Genomic DNA, 24,936 nt, shown 5'->3' with positions numbered 1-24,936 from the left:
ATCAGTATTGAAAAGGTACCAGGGCACACAGGGATCCAAGGTAACGAGGAAGCCGACGCAGCAGCAAAGGAAGCTACAGAAAACTCTGAACTAGAAACAACAATCACAGTAGTGCCGAAAAGCTATGTCATCTCCATGGCCTCGAAAATGACATTGGCTCAATGGGAAGAACGTTGGAGACATATGGCTAAAGGTCTTCAAACTAAAAAGTTCTTCCCATCGGTAGACTCAAGGATGGCAGTAAAACTGAAACACCACCATATGCTTACCCAACTTACAAGCGGCCATGGACGAAATCGAGAATATCTGTATAGATTCCACATAACACCGGATTCGGAATGCGACTGTCCAGGGAGACCTCAACAAACATGGGACCATATCTTATTTGACTGCCCCATTCAAGAACCACGCCGAAAATCTCTAATAAGGGACATTGTGTGTAAAGGTGGACCACCCGACCATCACAGTTTGATTAGAGACCGTATTGAAGCCTTAAATAATTTTATTAGTAAAATTGTATTAAATTAATTGTAAATAATAATTGTATATGGTTATGAATACCTGAAATCACTATGGGATCAGGTACTAAATAAATAAATTATAAAGCTAGGTAATTTCAGCCCCAAACGCTGCAAACCATAATCTAGCCTAATACTAATTACATTGGATAAAACAGTCATGCAAATAAATACATTCATGCATTGCATTTATTCTGGTGGAGTACTGGCTATTCATCCATCGAACTACACTGTATTAATCATCTCTAAATTAGGGTCGATGAGGTACTTTTATAAATATTCAGCCATCAACCCTATACAAACACACTGCTGGAGGGGCGATAATGATGCTATATTTCACACTAATAAATACACGCATCCAAACAAAACGCCTAATAACAAAATACATAGAATATAACAATATACAGTAATGTGTGGTATATAGTGACCGTTAATTAATGATTATTTGAAGATCGTGAGATGCGGTCTAGTGTGACGTAGGTTTTAGAAAAACCCCCCATTGGGCACTCTCAACACAACACCCAAGAATGACACAATTACACAAAAAACAAACACTTTGAGCCCTGAAGATGATCTCAATAAAGATCGAAACATTGGCATGAAAAAGAAAGTGTTTTTCTAAAACCTACATCACACCAGACTGCATCTCATGATCTTCAAATAATCAATATACAGTTAAAAAAAAAAAAAAGCCATGTCCTATAAAAAGCGGAACAGGGGACCCATAAACTGACTGCTGTGCTTGAGAATCACTCTTAAATCTGGCGGCATGCCTACACGCTCTCTGTATGGAGCCAAGGCATGACACTCCTTTATTATGTTGGAAACATGGAGAAACCTCTCTCGGCATAAGGGGCAGCTGTAAGCTTTAGTCCCAAAAGCAGGTGCCTGTGTACTACTATCGTTATTACAATGTCTTTTCTGGGTTTTTCTTTGTATCCCAGGTTATGCCCCCATGTGCCAGATATTTGGAAGGTTAGCTATGTAACACCTACTTATAAGAGCAATTGTCAGTTAAATGTTAGAAATTACTAATTAATTACTACTAATTAATTAATTGGTGAAAGTATTTGAAACTAATATTTTTGATAAGATATACCCATAAACGCAACATATATGCATCTGATAAACATAGCTATGTCGATTCAATTCACACAGACTATGCCAAAGCATATGGCACTGTCCATTTGATTGCGAAGTAGGAGGGGACAGTTTTTATGACAGTAAGAAGAAGTATGAAAGTAAGAATAATATCATATGAAATCAACTAAGGAAAAATATTTACTGAAAGGGATTTTTTTTGCATAACAGACAGGAAGGGAATAACGTTAATTTTTGTGCAAATGGGATTAATCAGTACAAAAATAAATAAAGGAAGTAAACCAAGCATTATTTACAGGTTATTTTGACTAAGTTAGCTCCTAATTACCTGTAACTAATGTAAAAAAATAATGGATTTAAATTTAACCTAAATAAATTTAGTGGTGCGTTAAATTTGTCTATCAGTGTATTATTGTGACTGAGGTGCGAATGTTTCAACAACAATTTACTGAAACAATGCGATATTTTTTTAATTGAATGCTGTAGTTTTTCTACTACAATTTTTTTTGTAATAAAATTAAAATTAAACAAAATTTCATATAACATTTATAATAGTTTGGTTCTTTTTCCGATCATTTTAGTCTGCCTATCTTCGCTGTTTTAGCCTCTCAAACGCTCTCTGTTTCGGCTTCTGGACATCTTCAGTGCTGGGTTCAATTTTGTTTTAAATGGTGCCACATTAGGAGGATTATTATTTGTGTTACTTTTTAATTGTACAGTTGTTATTCATACAGAACCGGCGGTTTATTTGACCTATTCAAACGCGTTTCGGCATTGCGCCATCTTAGTGAAGAACAGTTCCTCACTGAAGATGGCACAATGCCGAAACGCGTGTGAATAACTAGAAAAAAAAAATGGAGAGAGACAGATCCAGTAAGTGACCCTGGTTTCACATGAGTTCACCAACTCGCAGATCACAACCCATCATCAACAGTTGTTATTGTTACACAGAATCAGAAATGATGATGGCGTGAAGCCTAAAGACGTATTAGAGAAAACCGAGAGATGATGCACATTCCGAAACGAACGAAAACGACAAACTATAGGTACATTAACTCGCAGATCCCACGAAAAATTCTCGCAGTAGTTATGTTTTTTTATCATCTGTTCAAAATCAATAAAAAGTCAGAGAAGAGGCGAAGAATCGCTGGGCGTGGTCGCCGGGACTTGAACAGTGGTTGAAACGAAGTCGAACTCCCCACCTCAGACAAGCAAGAACCGCTATAAAAGCATCCGCTACTTCTTCAGTGTTGAAGATGACGATGGTCAGGCCGTTCGTGTTCTCCTTGTTCCTCGCCCTCGCCTTCGGCGAACAATGCTCCGTGAAAACCGACTTCGAGACCACCTGCCAAATCGGAGGTCTCGTCCTGACCAAAGATGAGATTATCAAGGTGTCCGACGATAACTGCGACAGCGTTTACAAAAAACAACAATTCGCATATTTGCCGAAAGTAACGTTTCCGAATGCAGAACAGGTAATTTATTTTTCTTTCAACATAAAACCAGCTTGACTAATGAAATAGCCCATAACGATAAACACGAATGCATCATTTTATTACCTACGGCATCAAAATAGAAATTGATAATTCAGCGTTTTCCTAGAAGAGTTAAACTACTTTATTTATATTAAATAGTCTGACTTGGTAAAAACGCCATAAGAAAGATATTTCGATAAGAGATCACATAGTGTAAATTTCTAATATACTAAACACGAAAGCATCATTTTATTGGGTTGTTTCATATGAAATATCCGTTTCCAAGGTAAAGGTTTTTTAGTAAAATTACTATATAAAACAAAATAATTTTATTCGAAATGTGTGGTGTTTAGTGACCGTTAGTTAATGATTATTTAGAGAACGTGAAGTGCGGTCTGGTGTGACGTAAGTTTTAGAAAAACATTTTCTTAGTCGTGCCAACGTTTCGATCTTCATTGAGATCATCTTCAGAGCCTGGGATTTAAACAATGTTTATAAATCCCAGGGCCTGAAGACGATCTCAATAAAGATCGAAACTTTGGTACGATAAAGAAAATGTTTTTCTAAAACCTACGTCACACCAGACCCCATCTCACGATCTGCAAATAATCATTTATTCGAAATATTTATCTTCATTTTCCCAACGCGTGACCAACTTATTTATGCCGGAACTGAAGAATTCTGAGCTTTGAAATGAAACAAAATCTGAAACCCCTTTTTGGACTTGAACATCTTTTTGAAACATTTTCCCTTTGACTAAGTTGTCCAAATTCCTAAACAGGTGAAAATCTGTTGGAGACAAGTGTGGAGAATAAGGTGGATGCTGAGGAACTTTATAGCCAAGCTCTTTCAATTTGTTTACAGTATGTTTTGAAACATGAGGTCCTGCGTTGTGAAGGAGTATAAGACCTTTCCGATTTACCAATGCAGGATGTTTTTTGAATAATGTTTTATGCATTTCGTCAATTTCCGTCCAGTACGATGTAAAGGTCTCACCACTAGGCAAAAGGGAGTACGGAAAAGTTCCAGCCATCGACCATACGATCACCATCAATCTTTTTTTTTTGGGGGGGGGGGTGTAAATTTGGTTTTGGCATGTGTCCTGGTCTTTCGTCGATGTCATATGCAATTGTCAAAAATAATCGCAAGTGATTATTCTTTCAAGAAAAGGTTGAAGTGAGGAAGTCAGGTTGAATTAATCAAATTATGAATATTTAACCTATTAAATAAAATAATTAAAATGTTTAAGTTCTGATGAAGGAGATGAACCCGAAAGCTCGTCTAAGGAACTGAGGGGGTTTCTTTGTAATTGGTCACATCCATGATCGTTTTTAACATGCAAATATACTTTTTGAAGACTGATCACTGATTATCATAATTTATATATTCAACAAAACCCTGTTTACAATTACAATGCTTTATCAACTATAATTTACTTACCAATTTTCAAAAATGTTCAAGCTGTTCCTATTAAGTTTCTACTTAGCCTCTCTGAATAGATTGGGCAATATTTCCTTTTTCAAACATTTTTTCTTTCCATTTTATCACTGGGAATTTGATAAACAACACCCAGGTCCATATAAAATTCTGAAAATGCATTTTCAAAATCTTTTATGGGCTTCAACTACAGAAGTTTTGGGGTACAGAAATTAGTCTTTTTATTCAAAATTTTATTATGTTAGATTAGCTCTCATGCAACATTCCATCTCATCCAACAAGCCAAGTACGACTTCAAGACAATCTCCAAATAAACTCTATTGGTTGTTTTTCTAAATCTAATTACATATTTGAATTAATAATTTGAAAATTTGTCTTAACACAATTGCAAAATTTCAATTCTGAGTTTTAAATTTTCCTGAATTATAGAATCAATTATGGACTTCATAAATAATACGGCGATTCATTTTTTTGCATATGCTGTTACTGCTGCAACGTCCGTCTCGGGTGCAAAATGGGAAAGTATCAAGTAAAAAGAAAATAAAGCCCAAGGGCGGCGGACGTGTTTAATTGAGAGAAACGATGGACAGGCTTTAATTATTCTTTGGATAAAATTTCTGGTTGTAATAAAAAATCCAAGGAGGCACTTCACATTTTCCGCCTTGTTGCACATCGCGCAAACATGACTGAAATGAGTACAAAAACTAATTTTAACGAGATATACGTTAAATTTGAATAGCATTTTAGTGTATTTCGTGGGACTGGAACATCAACCTTTTCAAAATATATAAATACACACGCTTCTTTATTTAATATTTTTAGCGATTCTGTATTTTTGATTTGATACATCGTCAATAGGATTTGAATGTAAAAGAAATCTGTAGGTTTATTTAAAAGAATAAAGCGCAGATTTGTTTTTTTAAGTATACAAATAATATTATTCATATATGTAAAATAAAGAAAGGAGCTTAAACAAAACAGGTTTTGATATTAAATTAGAAAAATAAAATAAAAACTAGTCCTTCCCGTTCATCAACCTTACGATAAGAAAAAGTAGCATATATTTTTTTAAAGAAGGTAAATAAGGTCAAACAGTTTTAAGTTTTTAGGTAGCAGTTAATTTTTAATCGTTTTTATTTTTACATTTCGGAAGTTACATTCTACAAAACGTTTTTCAAATTTGTACTGCAAGAATAGAAAGCACTACATGACATCGGCCCCTTTCCTGCGGGGGCAGGGTATAAAAGAAAAAGTCATACCAGGTTGCGCGTAGGACCTTAGGAAGATCACAAACGGACACCTAATGGGGGTGGAGGGAGACAACCAACTCCAAAGAACTAATTCTTAAAGAAAGAAATACGACATCCCCAATAACCTATGCACAGGCTTGGCAGCAGGTACAGATGACAGTTCCAATATCTCAGGGCCATAAATATTTTTAATTGTACCTTCATATATGTGATATGTGTTATTTATTTTAACGAATTTGTTCATTTACGTGAATGGAAGGGCTTATCCCCAATTACATTCACTACCCCGGGGAATATCGAATACTCTGGGGTAGTGTCAATGATTTGTGGTGTGTGAATGTAATTTATTAGCGTGAATGGAGGGGCACATCCCCAGTCATCCCGAGGAATATCGAATGCTCTGGGGGAGTGTGATTGCTAAACAGACTTTCATTTTTCATTTTGCTTTTGTGCTTGTATGTATTGGTGTTACTTTAACTACAATTGATGAGGCCCTAACCTACAGAAAGGAACAACAGGACAAAGAGAAGAATTGGTTCCGGTTATATCATAAAAAAACANGAGAGAGAGGGAGAGAGAGGGAGAGAGAGGGAGAGAGAGGGAGAGAGAGAGAGAGAGAGAGGGAGAGGGAGAGGGAGAGGGAGATTTATAAAATATAAAAAATACTTATTTTAAATTATTTCATTATGAATAGTCTAAAACCACCGCCGAGACTTTTTAATAAAAAATGAAAAATGGATTACCTTTATTTAAAATAATTGTTCAAAGTTTTTGCTTTCATTCGAGATGCAGTAACCTGATCTGGTTGAAAATTGATCTTTGATCGCAGAAAAGTCAGGTTCTGGTTGAGACCGGGCCTCGGCCCCGTGATATCTTATTTCCTCTACGTTTTTTATGGGCATAAAATTATCATAAGCTCTATTTTTTAAAGCCGCAAAGGAAATAGTCTAAGTATTGTGATATAAACCAAATAGTGGGAAAAAAATTCATTTTTGCTTGAAAACAATGATGAAAACATATCTAACGTTTTTCTGAACTGATTTTCAAATAGTTCTCGTCATTGTTGATCAATTCGGAAGAGGGGAAAGAGAGAGAGAGAGTGAGAGAGATGGATATTATTATATACATTTAAAAATAGTCCAAATTAGTGCCACGAGCGGGATTCGAACCCACGACCTTCGGCTAAATATTAGCCGTTGCTCTCGTCACCACAGCACAAGCGGTAGAGCAAATATCAACCAAACCCTTACATAAAAAGATTAATTAATTGGAAGAAGTAATTTGGCCAATAGACCACTAAATATAATGAATTTAACAGTCCATATGTTTGGTGTTAAAAACAAATCTAAGCAAAAATTCATTTTTCACATAAAAACAATGGTGAAGTTTCAAAGGTTTTTTCTGAACTGACTTTCAATTAGTTTTCGTCAATTTTGATCAATTCTATTGAACTTGAATTTGCAAATGAAAATGAAACTTATCATTTGATATCAATATTTTTCTTTTACTTTTTTAAGATATTGAGGCAAAACTATATAATACAATGTTTTAAAGTATAGCTTATGGTTAACAAAAAAAAACTTTTTACAATTTTTCTCCCGTTTTAGTAGTTGTTGAGAAAACCAAACAAGTAATAGCAAGTTAATACCAATTGTATACCCATATTTTTCTGGCAACATGGTAACACGGCTAAACCAGAAACATATCTTAATTTAATCTTAACATTAAAGTGATTATTTATGGAGTTCGTCAGACGTTTTGAAAAATTAATAAGTCAAAAAGCAAACATCCCTTCGCAAATTGACATTATTTGTCAATAGCAGTGATACTAAATTAAGTGAGGATATGCCGCATAATCGTAATGTCATTATCGAAAATAACTCAATGCCATTATTTACAAACAAATACTAAATTTGAATAATTTATTATGTTTTATTACTAAATTCTTCAAAAACAGCCCATTTATCTAAATCAAACAGATTAATTACTTTCATTTGTTTGTCATGATTGATTTTTTAATTAACTATACTTTTAATCTAATGTCTTGAGATGAAAAAGCCTATGTTACGAGCTGGATTCGAACCCACGACTTTCGGCTCAATACGCTTTTGCACTTGAGACGATTTTTTTTCTTTTACAATGGGAAGATTAACAGAAGAGATCGTTTGTAAAACCTATGATCACGGTTACTATAGCATGAAAACAGCGTTGTTTAAAATTGGAATAATCTGCCTTCAAACATCATCGACTCAAAATCACTTTTGGTTTTCAAATCGATCCGTGATTGTCATTTTCAATCAAAAATTCCCTTTTTGTTTTTTTCATTCGTTTAGGACATTTTAATTAGAATTTTCTTGTGAAATTTGGTTACAACACCAAAGTCATTATATTATTTTAATTGTAAATTATAATTTACTAGGATTTTATTTGAAAATTTTATACACTTGTAGTTATAGTGTTTGTTATTGTGTTGAGCGTTTGTCGACATTTTCGCCATTTACTCATATAAATAAATAAATAATCATAAAATAAATTTCTCCGACTTTTTCAGAAAATCGCGTCGTTCGATTCATTATTTTACAATCCTTCTTGGTTTAGGGTATAGCTAGTTAAATGTAAGGCCGTATTTAAAGTGTATTTTATAAAAATACATAATGTATTAAATCGTGGGGGAAATTGATTTTTCCCCTGGTGTTATAAATCAAATCGAGGCCAATTTTCGCTACAAATTTCACTTTAATCTTCACACAAACGGCTTTCTCTTTCACTTTCGACATGTGAGAAAGTAACAATTTGGACGTTCCTTTACACATTTTGCAATATGCAAAGTGAATAAATCAATTGAGCCGGGAAAATTACAACTGGCTAGATAAAAATTCCGTTTCAGCCTTGTTTCAACCGTGTACAATTTGATGAGATCAAAGCTTTTTCCGTCCAATCGGTTCATTACTTTCATGGATTTAGTATCTAATTTTCTGTCAAACAATCAAAAGAAAAGAAGAATTGTCATTTCGATTATGCCATTAGAGATAAAGGGGATTTTCTTTGTATATTTTTACACGTTTATCTTCATTACTTTAAATCCAAATTTGTTTGGCAGAAATATTAACTGAATTTTCAATTTGTCGCAACCTACATTTGTATTATAAGGAAAGAATTGTCAATCGATTTTTTTTTTCAGGATCAAACATATACAGTTATCTGCATAGATCCAGATGCGCCAAATCATCCGAAGGGGCATTACTATCTTCATTGGATCAGAGCTAATATCCCAGTATGCTGCAAATCTTCTTATTCAGAAAATACATAATTATTATTAATTATCTATTTACAGGGAAATGACTTGGCAGAAGGAAACACATCAAACGGAGAAGATCTTATTGGTAAGATATTTGTTTTTAAATTAAGCAAATGACCAGCATTTTTTTTTTTTTAAGATAGTATAATTAAAATTTAAGACCAAAATAATTGTTTAAAATGATCGAATTGGTGACATTAATATCCTCAGGTTTCTCAAATATGTTATGCATCAACCTATCAATAATTAAATAGTAACTAAAATACATGTTGAATTTTTTCTGTCTATTTTGGAGAAAGGATTTTTGATGTGCCCCATTAATTGATTGACTGCAATTCCTTGGCTCCATATAGAGAGTGTGTAGGAATCTCGCCCCGTATGAAAATTGTGCATGAGCATTACAGCAAGTATCCGGTCCACTGTTTCGATTCTTGGAGGAAACAGGGTTGTTTTATTGTATATAACACTGATATTTTTGTGTCACTAGGTTGTGTTGAGAGTGAATGTATTTATTGGCGAGAATGTTGTGAGGATTGTATGTTTGTAAATAGTGGGAGGATTTTATCAGGCTTAAAGGACGAAGAGGACCAGCCTTTAAATCAAAGGAACAGTCTTTTTGTTTCCAGTGAGGTATAACATACTACCTGAACATTCCTGATTATCTCCAATGTAACAATGTGGAACACTTTATACATAAATATACATTTTTGTTTGAATTTAAATTTATTAATTTTTCGATGCCTAAAATTTTCCTATTTTTGAGAAGTCATCGGAATATCTTATTGAAATGGCTATAATTCAAAAACGGCTAAAAGGATTTTAATGTCAAAGAGATCATTTGAAATAAGAGAAACATAGCTTTTTAACAATGTTTACCATAAAAATATATAAAAATTTTCTATAAGAAAATACACAAAAAAAGGAAAATTATTTGTCAGAAAATAACCTAATTTTTTAAATAGAAATATAGTCCGATTTTAATGTTTTATGCAGTTATAAAATGCATTTGACAATTTGTTTAAACCGAATTATCGACCATAAAAATAAGTTTCCTAGGTTTTGAGAAAAATGATTGTTAGAACTTGCACTAGGAATGTCGGTCATGCAGAAGGTCAAAATTATCAGTCAAAAAATTAAACAAAAATTTTATTGAAGTATTTTATAGCATCAATAAAAAGCTATGTTCCTCTTCTTTCAAATGGTATGTTGAACGTTAAAATCCTTTTAGCCGTCTTTAAATTATTTCCGTTTCAATCGGCTGTTCCAACTTCTTAAAAATCGGAAAGATTTTAGGGGTCAAAAAATTGACAAATTTATATTTAGGGGTTTCTAGAAGTACTAAAACGAAATTTCATATTAGTTTTACAAAATAAATAAATAAAATAAAATATAAGTTAGTTTACTTGAAAAATATTTGGTTTTTAGAAATTTTTTGGTTATTGATAAATTTTTATACCTTTTGCTATATTTTTATTGTAATCTATGATGATTTCTATTGTATGATTTCTATTGTAATTAATGATATATTCACATAATTCATTTGAGCAAGTAAAATGGCGAAATAAAAATATTAAAAACAGAAAATTTCACTTTCAATTTTTTTTTGAACCAGGGCCTATTCACCAGAAATGGCATATATGTGTCTGATATTTTGGAGTGTAGAATCACAAAAAAAAGTGTTTAGCCCAAATCCATGACCCACCAACCTGGTCCTCCCTTTGTTTGTTAAACAGTTGAAATATTTAAAATGATTGGTTTGGAAGTTGTTAAAATTTGGGTGTGAATCTGAAAAGACAACACCACTAATTATTTCTGAATTTGTCATAGACTATACTAGAACCCTACTACTTTTTATTTGCTTTTTCCTGAAACCTACTAACTTACCGAAAAGGACTAGCTTGAGAGAACAGTTTGAATTCAAGAGATAAGATCATATTTATAAAACGACTTGTTTAATTTTTCAGAATACATTGGGCCTGCACCTCCAGCTCATACTGGTCTTCATCGTTACATGTTCCTTGCATTTAAGCACAGCGATCCGGCTCTACGTCTCAAGACCAAGTTGACTCAACAAGAAAGAAGACGCTTCAACTTGGCCGACTGGATCTCAAATGTTCAGCGTACAGAAGGAGTTATCTGCGGGCCGGAAGCTGGCGTTCAGTTTAAAGCAGAATTTGCTTGAATATTTTTTAGAAGCTTCTACTTTAGAGTTACAGTTTCACTTTATATTTTAGATGTGATGTATAAGATAAAAAATTGTGATTTTAATTTATAATTAAAACATTTATTTTTCTTTGACGAAATGAGCTGTTTTCCTAAAGTATTATTGAATCAAAAAATGAGTTAATATGACCATCAAATCAACACAATTTATACCCAATAATCTCTGTTTATTTCAACAATCATCTATATTTTCTTTTACACTTTCAAGGATCAGTCATTTTAATAAAAGAAAGAAAAGATAAGGAGAATTACGCAGAGTACCTGCTATGATTGTACCTATTTAGGAACATAAATAAAAACCACTACTATTAGTCATTTTAATCATTTAGATATTTTATCTTTTTTTTTTTTTTTTAATGTGAAAGGAAATTTTTAGAAAGCCTTCAATAAAGGATTTAAAATTTCATAATTTAAGTTTCCAAATGTAAAAAATACACGCATGTATGAATGGCAAAATTTAATTGTAGAGATTGAGTTGGAAGTTCAATATAAGAAAACAGCACTATGGTAATTTACATCGTCATGAGCTGGAGAAGTCTAAGTTTGAAAGTCAACTTCAAAAATAAATAACACACAATTTATTTTAATTTTTTGCAGATTACATTGTACATTTTCTGACTAGTGTTCCATTTTATTACCAGAAATTCCCGTGTCCTGGTACCCTGGTATATCAACAGGTTGTCTTTCCCCAGGGTTTGGAGATTTTGTATGCATTCACTGACTTTTACATGCTTATGCTTTAATAGCTCTTTGGCTACCTGATCATATGAGGATTTTTTTGTCTGTATAACCACTTTTAAGATTTTCTAAGGCACAAGCATCATTGGCATGTATTTCAGCTTCAAAGAATGAGTTTGATTAATTTCCCTTATAAATTTGATCATTCAAATTTTGGGCAGAAAACTCCTGATCCAGTTCCTTCATTTGTTTTGTTGTCATCTGTATACCAAATCACTGTATCTGCTAAACTGACTACCTTGTTAACGCCATTAGGATCAATTACTGAATAAAAACAGTTTTTAATGCCTAATAATACTTTGGATTCATTGATAGTAATAAACTAACAAAAGACATTAAAATTTTTTATTAATATTCAGTATTGAAAAGTACAAAATATATACAAATTATCAATAATTCGTTTAGAATTAAATTGAAAACAATAAAACTCCATTATGTTGCATTTGTTTCTGATGGGAAACCGAATAGTTTCAAACTTCCAGTATCTCGGTTTCTATCGTACGATTCTTTATCGTCACATGCGTAAGCCAGCAAATATTGCTTTGGATGCCAGGCAACAGTGAATGTGGGCGCTTCGACTGGGATGTCTGTGACGTGAAGGCCTGTTTCAACTTCCGAAACATCAATAAATAAATCCTCACTGGCTGATGCGAGAAGAGCTCCGTCATGGGAAAAGCTCAATGTCCTTACAGGCCAATCTAACCTGGATAAAATTAATAAAATATATTAGTTTGGAAATTTTGTTTTTTGTTTGTTTTGTACCTTGTAAATACTCGAACACAAGCGATGTCTTTCACATCCCAAAGTGAGACCAATGCATCAGCAGAGCCAGTGGCAAAATATCGACCTTTTGGATCCATTTCAATCGAGATGCAAGTTCCAGCGTGAGCTTTTGTCACGTGTAAAGATTTTAACTCTGGAAAACTATATTTCAAATAGAATATTTTCTTGATTGATAGTTTAACTTTAAAGAAAATAAACTAACCTAAGGACATGAATGGATCCTTGGCCACTTGTTAGAAAGAACAAAGTGGTATTTAAATTCCATGATATTTCATTCACTTCAAAACTAAACTGTCTTTCAACCCTAATCTTAAACATTCGAGTGTCTATAAAGGATATCAAATCTTCTTTGTTTCCAACAGCAATTGTTGATCCATTGTTAGACCAGGTGATATTAATATTTTCTCCTTAAAAAAGAATAAAAATTAAACTTATTGACACTAATGAAAATAATGAGGAGTTCAACCACAAGTTAGATCATCTTTAATCAGCGTGCCTAATTCCCATGAGTATGAGTTGATGTTTTATTTTTAGTCAGACACAAAAATGCACCACTGAAGGTTGAAAATTGCAAAATTTAAAACTGATAAGAGATTAAAGACGATCCAATTAGAAATAATAATTATATTAAAAGGTTTTTATATTTACATAAAAAATTGTATAAAAAAACAAAAAGCAAAAAAGTTCAATAATCTATTTTTTAATTTAATTCAAACACACAGGTTTATCTACAAAACCAAAGATTAGATCCAAAATTCAAAGCATTTTTTTTTTAGATAATGTTATTGATTTTTGCTCCATTTTGTTTATTCAATCATCAATCCTTTAAATTAATTTATGAATGAAACAGGGGAGGAAAGAAAAAGTGATCTGTTTTCAAAATTGAAATTGAATGAAGTAGTTGAAATAAATTTTCTATAAACTTTCCTGCCTAAAAAGGGAAATACGTTGGCATTGTATGTAAATAAGTTAATTAACAATTATGATTTTAGTTAGGCAAAAGTAATTTTTTGTAAAAAAGTATAGTTATGGAAATTAAGGAAATATTAAGGAGCATTGGCGGCTGAATTGGTTTAGGCGTTGACGAGGTGCTCATCTCTGTAAGGTAGAGTTCCCAGGCTTGATTCCAGTGGCCCTGCATTGAACCCAACAAACTTACAAATGGGCTTTTTTCAAAAACACCAGCACTCCGAGGGTTGATATGACCTCTGTTGTGAACCCTCGTTTAAAAAAATTAATAAATAAAATAAAATATAAAAAATGGAGAGGTATCAGTGGCCGCAACCATTTAGACTTAGTGCTTTTAAAAGATTACTGGGTACGAATCCTAGCTTCTTGACTGCCAGATCGACCTTGCCTACTGTTGTTGCCTCCTTATCGCTCCCCTCGTCCGCTCTCTGCCAGTGCTCCACACATCTGCTGTATTTCCCCCATTTCCTTTTCTTCTTTTTTTTCTTGTAAAAAACCAACCCTCGTTTACATATAAACAACTTTGGTCCTGACTTGACTGCTTCCTTTTCGCTGGCTTTCCTCCTCTCTCACCAATGTTACATAGTACTTCCCAATTATTTATTTTAACTAAGTTCTTGATTGAGATGAAAAACCTAGTGTCCTGTTGTGACCACCAACAGCTTAGATAAAAGGTATAAATTAAAAAAAATAATGCGTTCAATTATGACAACTAAATACATATGTGGATTAATACTTTTAAATTTATTTTAACCCTTTTTTTGTAATGAAAAAGGGGTATAATACCTTTGGTGTTAATTGTCGAGACACATTTTTGCGTTCTCACGTCCCAAACTCGAACACTCTTATCACCCGAAGCAGTCGCGAGCAAATCCGCGTTCTGCGAGTGCCAACACAGCTGGTCGACAGAACCTCCGTGCCCTCTGAAAGTATGCTCCTTGGTCTAAAATGCAATGAGTTTAAAAGTAAGTAAATTAAAAGCAGATAGCTGAAATGTTGTTACCAATTTTTCCCTATCCAGAGTGAATACGACAACAGCTTTGTCGAATGAGCCGGAGGCCAGTCTTGAACCGTCGCAACTCCAACCGACAGAATGGACCTTCGCCGAGTGGCCCTGGTATTCCTTAATTTTGTCATGAGTTTTGAAATAACTCTGAAACTCCGTTAATCTCGAGTAGACCATTTTGACCAAATTTTCAGACACAACTTTGTACGACTGTTATTACAGTAAACGTCCTTTCAAATCACACGGGTCAATTTTTTTTAGATGGACAATTAAGCATATTCTAGCTGAATGTTTAATTATTAACTGCGTAAAAACATAATCCAATCCAAACATTCAAAAACGCCAAGCCGGCATGGAAAAAGTTAATCATGAAAAGTGAAAACACTACAGTAAACAGTAAACACTGCGTTAACAGTTCAGTAACCCAACAGTAAACAAAAAGCATACCGTGACGTCATTAATTGTAAGAAGTTTTAAAAAATTTAAAAACCTCTCCTTCCATACAAATAATTTCACTAACAAATATAATAAAATAACATAATAACATAATACTTTAATAATTTAATCAATTTTAAATTATTTTATTTAATTACTTATTTCTTTTTTTAAGCACGTTTTACATTTATATTTGGTCAGCCTTACTAAAAAATACATATGTACATACATTATCAAAGAACAAGGATCATTAAAAAATTAAAAGCAGTAAAAATGAACTATTTTGGTACATATTAATAAGAATTTTAAAAACTATTTTTTAAATGGTATTATTAATTTTATTTAGTTTTGTTTCATTTATGTGTACAAAGGAATAAAATTATTATATTAAAATGGATTAAAACTCATTAATATTATAAAAGTTAATAGTGTTTAACCCTAAATATGTAAAAAGCGTTATTAATTATCTTATCAGTAACAAATGTGTAACCTACCTGGTGCTCATGACCTCATGTTATGAACTAAATAAAGCTCAATATAACATTTTAAATGTAGTTCATGAGCTGTAGCGTATTTAATTACCTACGAAATGGTTGTTAGACAATTTGTAAGTTTTGTAAATTAGAAAAGAGCGTTATTTCCCAAATGAATACTAATTAATTCCCACCAGGTCAATAGTATTTATCAATCGGGTGTACGGAACTTAACACTATGCGCAAAGTTCAATCCAAGCTTGACGTCGGTGGGCCGAGTATTTTCTACAGAGTTGCAGAAAAATTCACTTTCTCTGAATGGGTTGCAGTACGAGCAGGATGATTTTACAAACGTGACTCCAAAGATCCTATATCACATCGGTCACAATCTGCACAACTCCGAGTCGCATCCTTTGTGCTTTCTCAAAAAAAGGATTGTCGATTACTTTTACAGTACGTTCAAAGGGAGGACTGGAAATCCGGTGTTTTCCTTTTACGATGATATCTACCCAGCTGTATCTGTATATCAGAATTTCGATTCGTTGCTGATCTCGCAAGATCATCCGAGTAGAAGGAAGACCGACTGTTACTATATAAATAAGTAAAGAAAAATATTTAATTCTTCATTTTTGTAACTAAAAAAAATTATTTTGCTTTGCAGGAACTACTTGTTGAGAGCCCACATGACAGCCCACCAGTCAGAAATGCTTAAATCGGGACTTGACAATTTCCTCTTGTTTGGTGATGTCTACCGCAGGGATGAAATTGACACTACACACTACCCGGTTTTTCATCAAGCCGACGCCGTCCGTTTGTGCAGCAATGCCCAGGTTGATGTCCCAATCTTGTTCAAACAATATGAAACAAAAACAAATCACTTTGTACACATTTCTTGTAGCTGGAAACACTTGCGAATGGGCATGTGGAAATTTTTGAGGGCAAAGGTGGCAAAGAAACTGAAGAGAAACAAGCGGTGTACACAATCGATGCCACTAAAATAATGGAGAATGAGCTGAAAACTACTTTAGTCGGTTTAGCTCAAAGCTTGTTTGGAAAAGGTAAATATAAAGTTTTGTATTTTTGTTATATTATTTCCTACTTCATAACTAAAAACCGTAATACCAAGCACAAAATACTATTTAAAAGGGTAAATAAAACTACAGATGTTTTTAACTTTCCTGAATGTTTTTGGTTTAATTTTCAACTCTGCCTTCACATTTTATTGGTATCTTATTAATTATTTTCTATACTTGATTATTTTGCAATGTTAACTGATGTAGTAAAATGTATGGCCACTTAAACAAAATTTTTGATGTGTGGCTTTGATGAGTAGGATAGAGTAGTGAGCAGAATATATAGTTTGGTCATTCTGATCTTTTTGGTCTCCTTATCCTCACTATTTTGGTCAGTCAGTCAATTTTCGACTCTGTGACCAAACCCACAGACAATCAAGAGGAAATTTCAAAATATGTTTGAAAGATTAAAAAATGGCAAATGCTTGCAACAATCTTTAATGGAACCCTGAGACATCATTGTGGCAGATCTGGGAGAGATGGGAATTAGTGAGTATGACGGGCTGTATATAATTTATGGAAAATAAACAGTTGAAAATATAAAATGAATTTAAATGGTCAATTTTTCTCCCTCTAATTAGTAGTAATAGCTACACTATAATAGTCGTTTTAATATTGTGCATTGCACTTTAAATTATTGGATATTATTTGTAAATAATATTATTTATTTTATATACATTTGGACTACTTATTTATACAATTTAGACATACCTTGTCGGTGGGTGGATGTTTTTTTCCCATTTACACACCCATCTTGGGAACTTGAAGTGCAGTTCGAAGGGAAATGGCTGGAAGTCCTTGGATGTGGAATTATGAGACATGAAATCTTAGAAACAAGTAATTTTATTTTTAAATATAAATATATCAATTGATTACTTAAATAATTTTTTCTTTCTAAAGATGGCGCTGAAGGTAGAATTGGATGGGCATTTGGGCTTGGGCTTGAAAGGTTGGCAATGTGCCTCTATAAAATTCCAGATATCAGAATGTTCTGGTCAAAGGATACCGGATTCACATCACAGTTTTCCGGAAAATCGCACACAGAAGAGATAACGTTCAAACAAGTCAGCATCTACCCTCAGTGCACAAAGGATATCAGCTTCTGGATTCCGGAAAACTTTGAACCAAACGATTTTCATGAACTTGTCCGAGAGGCAGGAGGCGAGCTGATTGAACAGGTATAAAATAATTAGAGAACATTATACGTTCATTGTCACCTTTTCTGGAAAAATTGCCAAATCATTTTGGTTATTAACTTAGTGTTAGTTTTTATTTGATTGTAAAATGGTTAATTTTTTAAAAATAAATTAAACAAAGTAGGAAATGTTTTTTATATAAAAAAAAGTGAGAATTAGTTAATTGAGTGTCCTGTCTGAACTAAAATGAATTGTCAGATAGTCAAAAAGCCTTTTGGACATCAAATTCAAACGTCAATAGCTTGATGTTGTAAAAATGAACTAAACACATTAATGAAAAATAGACATCCTCCTTTGAGTTGAACAAGAAAATAGGAAACAAACAAATCCTTGGATAAAACAGAGCTGCTAAACTGCAGACTGGATATAACAATTGTGTAATAGCCTGTATAAAAAAGAAAGTTTAATTCCTTCTGTGGGATTAATCATATTAGAGACATTTTTAGGTACGTAGACAATCTAAAAATCTTCATATAATATTAAAAAGGAATAAATTTTTGGATGTAAAAGGAAACAGGATGAACTTCTGGATAGGCTTTTTCTAACACTGCTGATATCTGAAAGTATAGTAATTGAATATTTAATGTACAAAAGCATACTGTACTTATTTACTAACAGACAGTGGAAAACTCTGCAAGGGAAACAGTTTTTGGACCTAGCTTAACGTGCTTTAAAATAAAATTATTGTTATTTCAGACATTTTTCACCACTCATATCTAGTTTTTGTACAAATTTCAGATTGGTCAATCAATTTTAATTAGTTTATATTTTTAATGGATGTATTTTAAACTGATATTTTTGTTTCAAGGTATACCTCTTTGATGAGTTCACACATCCAAAAACAGGTAAAAGGAGCAAGTGTTACCGAATAATATATCGCCACATTTCAAGGACCCTTACCAACAAAGAAGTCAACAAACTTCACACAAAGATTTCAGAAAAATCAACAAACTTACTTGGTGTAACAGTCCGATAGATTTATTAATGTTTTTATTTTTACTTTTTTCTTAATTTTTCGTTGTTGTATTTTCTGTAAATAGCTGTGACAATAAACTATTTGATTTTAGTGTTATTTATATGTCTAAAATCTGATAATTTCCAATGACAATGCTTCTATGCTGTCAAAATTTTTTAATATTTTTATTGACCCAGATGCAACCCTGGAATTCCCAAGGCCTGCCAGTAATTCATTCTAAAGTACAAAAGCTGGAATTACTGGTAGACTGTGAGACGTGACAGACTCAACTCATTACATGTGTGTATGTACAAGAGTGTGCAGATGTGAGCGTATATAAATCGGTAAATCAGTTTTCCTTAGGTCTGGTTATTTCATTATTAACTAAAAGTCTGTTCATACATATACCAGACTTTGGATGTATATATGTTTAATGCTGAAACATGATGATCTTAGGAGTTTGTAAATTGATTTTTCGTCTTGTTTGGAATTGCGGCTCAATACGTGACCAAGGTGACCAGGAGTCAATCAGCAGCTAAGCTATTTTTGGATTTCCGACCACTTTGATACATTTTACACCAGTTTTGGTACATTTGGGAATTCCACATTACAGAATTATTTCGGAAACATGTAGTATTTAACAAAATTTACAAGACAGCTTTTGTTCGGGTCTGTGAAGCAACGGGCCTGGTTGGAGATCCTATGATTTGGTTCTTGATAGTTTCAGTTTTGCCAGAAGTTGTTGGTTTGTAATTTCAGATAATTTATTAGTCAGACAAATATATCTTACTGTTACTGAAATGGTATTTTTAAACAGTCCATACTGTAAGCAAAAAACTTTCATAATGGCAAATAAGTTTTATTTATTTTTAATTATTAAAAACCAAATTTGCTGCACATTTAAATTTATTATAAGTATTATTGATACTTTCTGATTGTGTCGATGCCACAGGGGCAACTTATGTGGCTAAATGTATGAATAAAATTACCTGGGGGAATATAAAAATTGATTCATGGCCAGATAAATTCATTCAAATAAAATACAATCATCGGTGGACATTTTTGTTTTTGAATTTTCAAAAGAAAACTCTTTTTAAATTTAAAGATAAGGCAATATTTGTTTTAACTCCTGACTGCTTAGACAGATTGTTCCCCCACCCAGTCACCTGCATTTTTCAACCGTGTATTATGTAATACCTGGCCATTGAATCTGGGCGTTTCATTAAAAGCAAGGTTATTAGGCATTTACTTTAAAACAAAGTTTTAAAAAGTGTAACTTGTGGGAGACAATAATTTCATGAGATTTTTTGTTATTTTGCTGACACTTTAAGGATAAACTTATACCTCTTATCTAATCTTTTCACCTCAACTTTAAGATATCTTTTGCTAAGATTTATTTTTTTTGACTCAGTATATTAAGACAATGGGCTACTCTGTCATACCGCTTGCTGTCGTCTCTGGTTTTTGGGCCGTTGTCGGCTTAGTGGTACCATTTTTTATACCAAAAGGACCAAACAAAGGGTAATCATAATTTTTTTTAAATTACACATTTTTTCTGATTTACTATATTCCACAGAATAATACAATGGTCGTTGGTTCTTACGGCTGCCTGTTGCTGGCTCATGTAAGTAATAGAATTTATATATGTATTGACATTAAATAAAAACTAATACAACCTTAATTTTATTTTGTAGCTACATTTGTACATATTTGGTACAAATGAACCCTCTCGTAGGCCCAAGGATTAAGTCTGTAGTTTTGATGAACATGGCAAGAGAATGGGTATGAAAAAATTATTTTTCAGTCAGTGTGGAGTTGGAAAAGTACTAAATTTCAATAAATTAAATTAAAGTTAAAGTTAAATAAATACATAATATATGAACTACGCAGTTTATAGATAATAAATAATAGGTGGACGTTGATTTTTAAATTAAAAAAAGTAAAACTATAATTAAAACATACACATTTTAAAATGCAATCGAAGACACAAAAACCAACTCACTCGTACTTTGTTGTCTATTTAAAACTATATTTCCCAGTGTTTTAGTGATTGTTTTTCAAACCATCATAATTAAATATATTATTTTTTTATTTAATTATTTATTTATTTTTTAATGGGGGTTTGTAAGAGCAGAGGTCATATCAATCCTTTGGGTGTCCAAGAAAATGCCCATTTGTATGTCGGGTATGCATGGGTGAATGCATGAATCCAGGGATGCTGGATTCAAACCCGGGACCTTTACCTTACAGTGATGTGTGCTATGTCAACGCAGTTGCAGCCACCAATCATCCGTAAAATATTTTTATTTATTTATTTATTTTTTTTATAATTGGCCTTATGATCTTTGCATATTAGCCATGACGAATCTCTTATATATGTTGTTCAAATTGTGGGTTATCGGGAAAAAAGGGCCAGAGGCGACGGTGGGAATCGAACCCACGACCGCGGCATGAGAGTCTCCCATGCTAACCACTTGGCTACCGCGGTCCCCAATCCGTAAAATAATTTTTATTAAAACACATGAATTTCTGATCTCATTTAATTTGATTTACAATAAAATAAGTATGTTTTAATATAAAAATAAAAATACATACAAATATTTTAAATAAAAATTTTTACAAGTGCCTGGTTTTTGTCTTTGAGTGATTTTTAAAATGTGTACGGGTTAATTATGGTATTTTTTTAATTTAAAAAAATCGATGTCCACCTATTATTTAAAATACTATAAATGACAAGAAGTATTTAAAAAATGTGATATCAATTGCTTTATTATTATTTTTTTTATTGCCTTTTATTATTAAGAGGGCATTTATATTGTTGTTTTGACAGGGAAATGAAATAAAAGAGGGCTGAGTGAATAGACTGTGGAAGAGCTCCATCGTTGTATGATGTTCCTTAGATTTTTATGTTATAAATATTAAAATCAGTATTGTAACAGTTGTCAGTATTAATCAAATATAATTTTTGTGAAGGTCAAGTATTTTTTTCCTTATTCAACAGTCCTGAGTTGATATTGCGTAAGGCACAATTGGTCAAATACGTTTTAAAACTATCAAATGGTTTTGACATTTCTCATTGCTTACTCAACTTCTTTGAATACAATCAATAAACAGTAGATTAAAATGTGAGAATGCTAGTTGCTGCTTTTTAAGTTTTGACGTCGTGGAAATTTTAATGAAATTCATCGAGAGGGTATTCACCGGTATATTGTTGAGAATTGTTCCCTCACTTTAAAAGTCATATTTATTCAAGTATAGAACATGATTTTGACTTTTCAAATTTCAAATTCAGAAAGAAAAACCACCAATAATGTAATCAAGGGTGAGAAGCAGTTAAGACATTAGTCTTTAATAACACTGAAGCAAATTTATAATTATTGCACTTCATGAAAAGACCATTTTGGCTGATAAAACCATAGACAATAATCAATGGTATACTTAGGGGTATCTTAAATTTTCATAATCATTTTTCAAATTATCATTCAACATCTTGGATGTTGAATATGGAATAGTACGGTAGTTTTTTACTAACTAGGACACTTTGCATATAGTGCTATTAATAGTCATAGGTAAACATTTTTCTATTATTAATTTTGTTTACGTTGATTATTCAACTGTGTATTGGTACTTGGTGATGAAAAATCAACAATTGATAAATAAAAAACGATAGAAACATCAACAAAAATTGCTGACTAAATAAATTAGATGTGGTATTATTAATCATGGATTTTCATGATTTGGCAAATCATTCATAATTCAGCATGTAATAATTTTGGAATGCGGTGTTTGTATAATATTTTACTTCTGAACAAGTTCATCATGTTAAACTCTGCTTTAACATCTAAAATTAATAGATTTTTTTTTAAAGGTTATTAATGTTAACTTGGTACTACATTGAATATTCAAGTTTGACTGGAGTCAAGACCTAGTTGCATTATTTTATTTTTGTAATAACTAATGTTTTAACAGCGAGAACGAACGATAGATACAAATTATGGACAAATTACTGGTCATGAAGCAGCAAGGGTCTGCCTCCATTCCCAGGTTTTTGAGTTATTCACCCATCATCAAAATGACTGGTGTTTAGAGGTGGTATTATTAATCTCAGATTTTCAAATTATCATTTAGCATCTGGTATTTTGGAACATAGGGGAAATAGACCAAATTGCATTTATTTTATTTTATTTTTTTTAAGTAAGTATTTGTGTGATGGAAAAACAGGTAGAGACAATTCATGAATAGAAATTACTGCTATTTGATCAACATGTAATCTTGGACAATGATCTGTTGACCAAATTGGTTTCTTCTTTTAAATTGAGACTTGGGTGTTATAGAAAAACAGCAGGAAGACAAGTTATTATTACTTATTGCTGTTACTATTATTATTATAAATAACTATATAATACATTATTACATATATTATATATAACTATAAAAATACACATACAGTGTGAACTAAATGACAAAATACAGGGGCCCGGTTTTTTCTTTGAGTTTATATGATGAGCAATATTGAAAATACACATAATGAAATTAAACAATAAAACTCATTAATTGGAAAGTTCTTTAAAGAATTTCTAAATGTTTGTATGTTTTACTGTTTCTAATAATATTTGGTATATTGTTAAAAATCTATGTCCACGAATGAGAGCTGTTTGATGTCAGGTTCAATTTCCTTATAGTAATCACTAGTTTTTTTATNAAGACCCCCCCCTAGTTTGTTTTGTTGTTGTTTAATTTGTTAATTTGTTTAATAAAAGTGGTAGAAACTATTTTTGAAAAATACATTACGATTTTATGAACAAGGGTATTTTATAAACATTATAAAAAATATAAAGATTTTTTTACTATTATTATTTATTTTATTGTTATTATTTTTTAATGTCCTTATGAGCTTGCCTATTAACCGTAGTATGATTCCATTGATTATTTCATCATGTATAGTTGGGGGGCGGGAAGGCTTGTGTGAAAACAACGGCCAGATGTGACGGTGGGAATTGAACCCAAGACTGCAGAGTCTACAAACTAATAGTCTATCATTCTGACCACTTAGCTACTGCGGTCCCCATGATATTGTTAGAAGTCAATTTCAAAAAATATTCCTTATATATTAATTATTACCTTATATATTATTATTATATATTAATGATTATTATTTATTAATTGATCATAATGAAAGATCTTGTTTGAGATGAAAAAGTCAGTGTCACGAGCTGGATTCGAACTCACGATCTTCGGCTCAATATGCCGTCGCTCTAACTACTTGAGCTATTGTGGCTCCGATCCAATGAGGGAAATTTCGAAAAGTTGAAGGTTGAGATGGAGAGTGGGTGTCCGAATGGATTGAAGTCATGATAGTTCAAATAGTTCGAGCAGCGGCGTATTGAGCCGAAGGTCATGGGTTCGAATCTCGCTTGTGACACTAACTTTTTCATTTCAACCAAGACCTTTTGTAAAAAGAATAATTAATCGAAAAAAAAAACAGAGGTCTTGTAAGCACTGAGTGTAAGTATGTAAGGATTGGGAATAGTCATATTCAATTTTCTCTAACAATTCAGCTGAATCTAATGCACAAGTAGTTGTACAACATCAGTGTAAAAAGTAATGAGATAGAGGACACGGCAGGTCATTTATTAAGTGTAGGAATAGAATAGGATCTAAAACGGAACCTTGTGGTACTCCTCATTTAACTTAAAAGACTAAGGCTATGTAGTTTTATTGCAACAAGCATTGGACCTTTGTCTAAATTGAATATTCAAGTTTGACTTGGATCAAATTCTCTCTACTTTTTGAGTCTCATTTTTATGGCTGTAACTATAGGGACGAAAAACAGCGAGAATAGATAGATCAGAAAAGGAAGGACGAGGTGACGTTTGTGGGTTGAATTTAAATTGGCTCGAACTAGGCGCTTTTGAACTTCGCCCCCTGTTGCGTGTGGGGCGCGTGCGCGTTCTTCGTTCCTCCCATCTGCCGGCACCGTATCAAACTCAAGACTTGAATTTGATC

At 32.5% G+C, this 24,936-nt stretch overlaps 4 protein-coding genes across 5 annotated transcripts; 3 read left to right on the top strand and 1 right to left on the bottom strand.

The window, feature by feature from the left end:
• Nucleotides 1-2,723: 2,723 nt before the first annotated feature.
• Nucleotides 2,724-11,613, top strand: LOC106670968 (phosphatidylethanolamine-binding protein homolog F40A3.3-like). The gene is made up of 4 exons (XM_014401683.2): nt 2,724-3,094; nt 8,963-9,055; nt 9,116-9,164; nt 11,044-11,613. The coding sequence occupies exons 1-4, from the start codon at nt 2,876-2,878 to the stop codon at nt 11,259-11,261; spliced, it is 579 nt and encodes a 192-aa protein (XP_014257169.1). The 5' UTR covers nt 2,724-2,875; the 3' UTR covers nt 11,262-11,613.
• Nucleotides 11,614-12,387: 774 nt separating this feature from the next.
• Nucleotides 12,388-15,007, bottom strand: LOC106670967 (THO complex subunit 3). The gene is made up of 5 exons (XM_014401682.2): nt 14,796-15,007; nt 14,579-14,735; nt 13,026-13,230; nt 12,803-12,964; nt 12,388-12,743 (listed from the first exon to the last, which is right to left on the bottom strand). Exons 1-5 carry the CDS (start codon nt 14,973-14,975, stop codon nt 12,473-12,475), a joined length of 975 nt encoding a protein of 324 aa, XP_014257168.1. The 5' UTR covers nt 14,976-15,007; the 3' UTR covers nt 12,388-12,472.
• Nucleotides 15,008-15,703: 696 nt separating this feature from the next.
• On the top strand, nt 15,704-19,047 carry LOC106670976 (probable phenylalanine--tRNA ligase, mitochondrial). The gene is made up of 7 exons (XM_014401693.2): nt 15,704-15,840; nt 15,904-16,307; nt 16,368-16,536; nt 16,605-16,764; nt 17,485-17,616; nt 17,680-17,957; nt 18,784-19,047. The coding sequence occupies exons 1-7, from the start codon at nt 15,823-15,825 to the stop codon at nt 18,949-18,951; spliced, it is 1,329 nt and encodes a 442-aa protein (XP_014257179.1). The 5' UTR covers nt 15,704-15,822; the 3' UTR covers nt 18,952-19,047.
• Nucleotides 19,048-20,073: 1,026 nt separating this feature from the next.
• LOC106670916 (V-type proton ATPase subunit e-like) lies at nt 20,074-21,908 on the top strand. 2 transcript variants are annotated; one of them, XM_014401590.2, is made up of 5 exons: nt 20,074-20,163; nt 20,342-20,451; nt 20,507-20,554; nt 20,625-20,712; nt 21,761-21,908. In XM_014401590.2, exons 2-5 carry the CDS (start codon nt 20,354-20,356, stop codon nt 21,782-21,784), a joined length of 258 nt encoding a protein of 85 aa, XP_014257076.1. In that variant the 5' UTR covers nt 20,074-20,163; nt 20,342-20,353; the 3' UTR covers nt 21,785-21,908. The 2 variants fall into 2 exon arrangements, with proteins under 2 accessions (XP_014257076.1, XP_014257075.1); XM_014401589.2 differs by having other exon boundaries at nt 20,125-20,451.
• Nucleotides 21,909-24,936: the final 3,028 nt, after the last annotated feature.

The sequence above is a fragment of the Cimex lectularius genome, unplaced genomic scaffold (assembly GCF_000648675.2).
Source record: "Cimex lectularius strain Harlan isolate CLEC.00 unplaced genomic scaffold, Clec_2.1 scaffold38, whole genome shotgun sequence".
In the NCBI taxonomy this organism is placed as follows: Eukaryota; Metazoa; Arthropoda; class Insecta; order Hemiptera; family Cimicidae; genus Cimex; species Cimex lectularius.
This window is presented reverse-complemented; position numbering and strand designations above follow the sequence as displayed.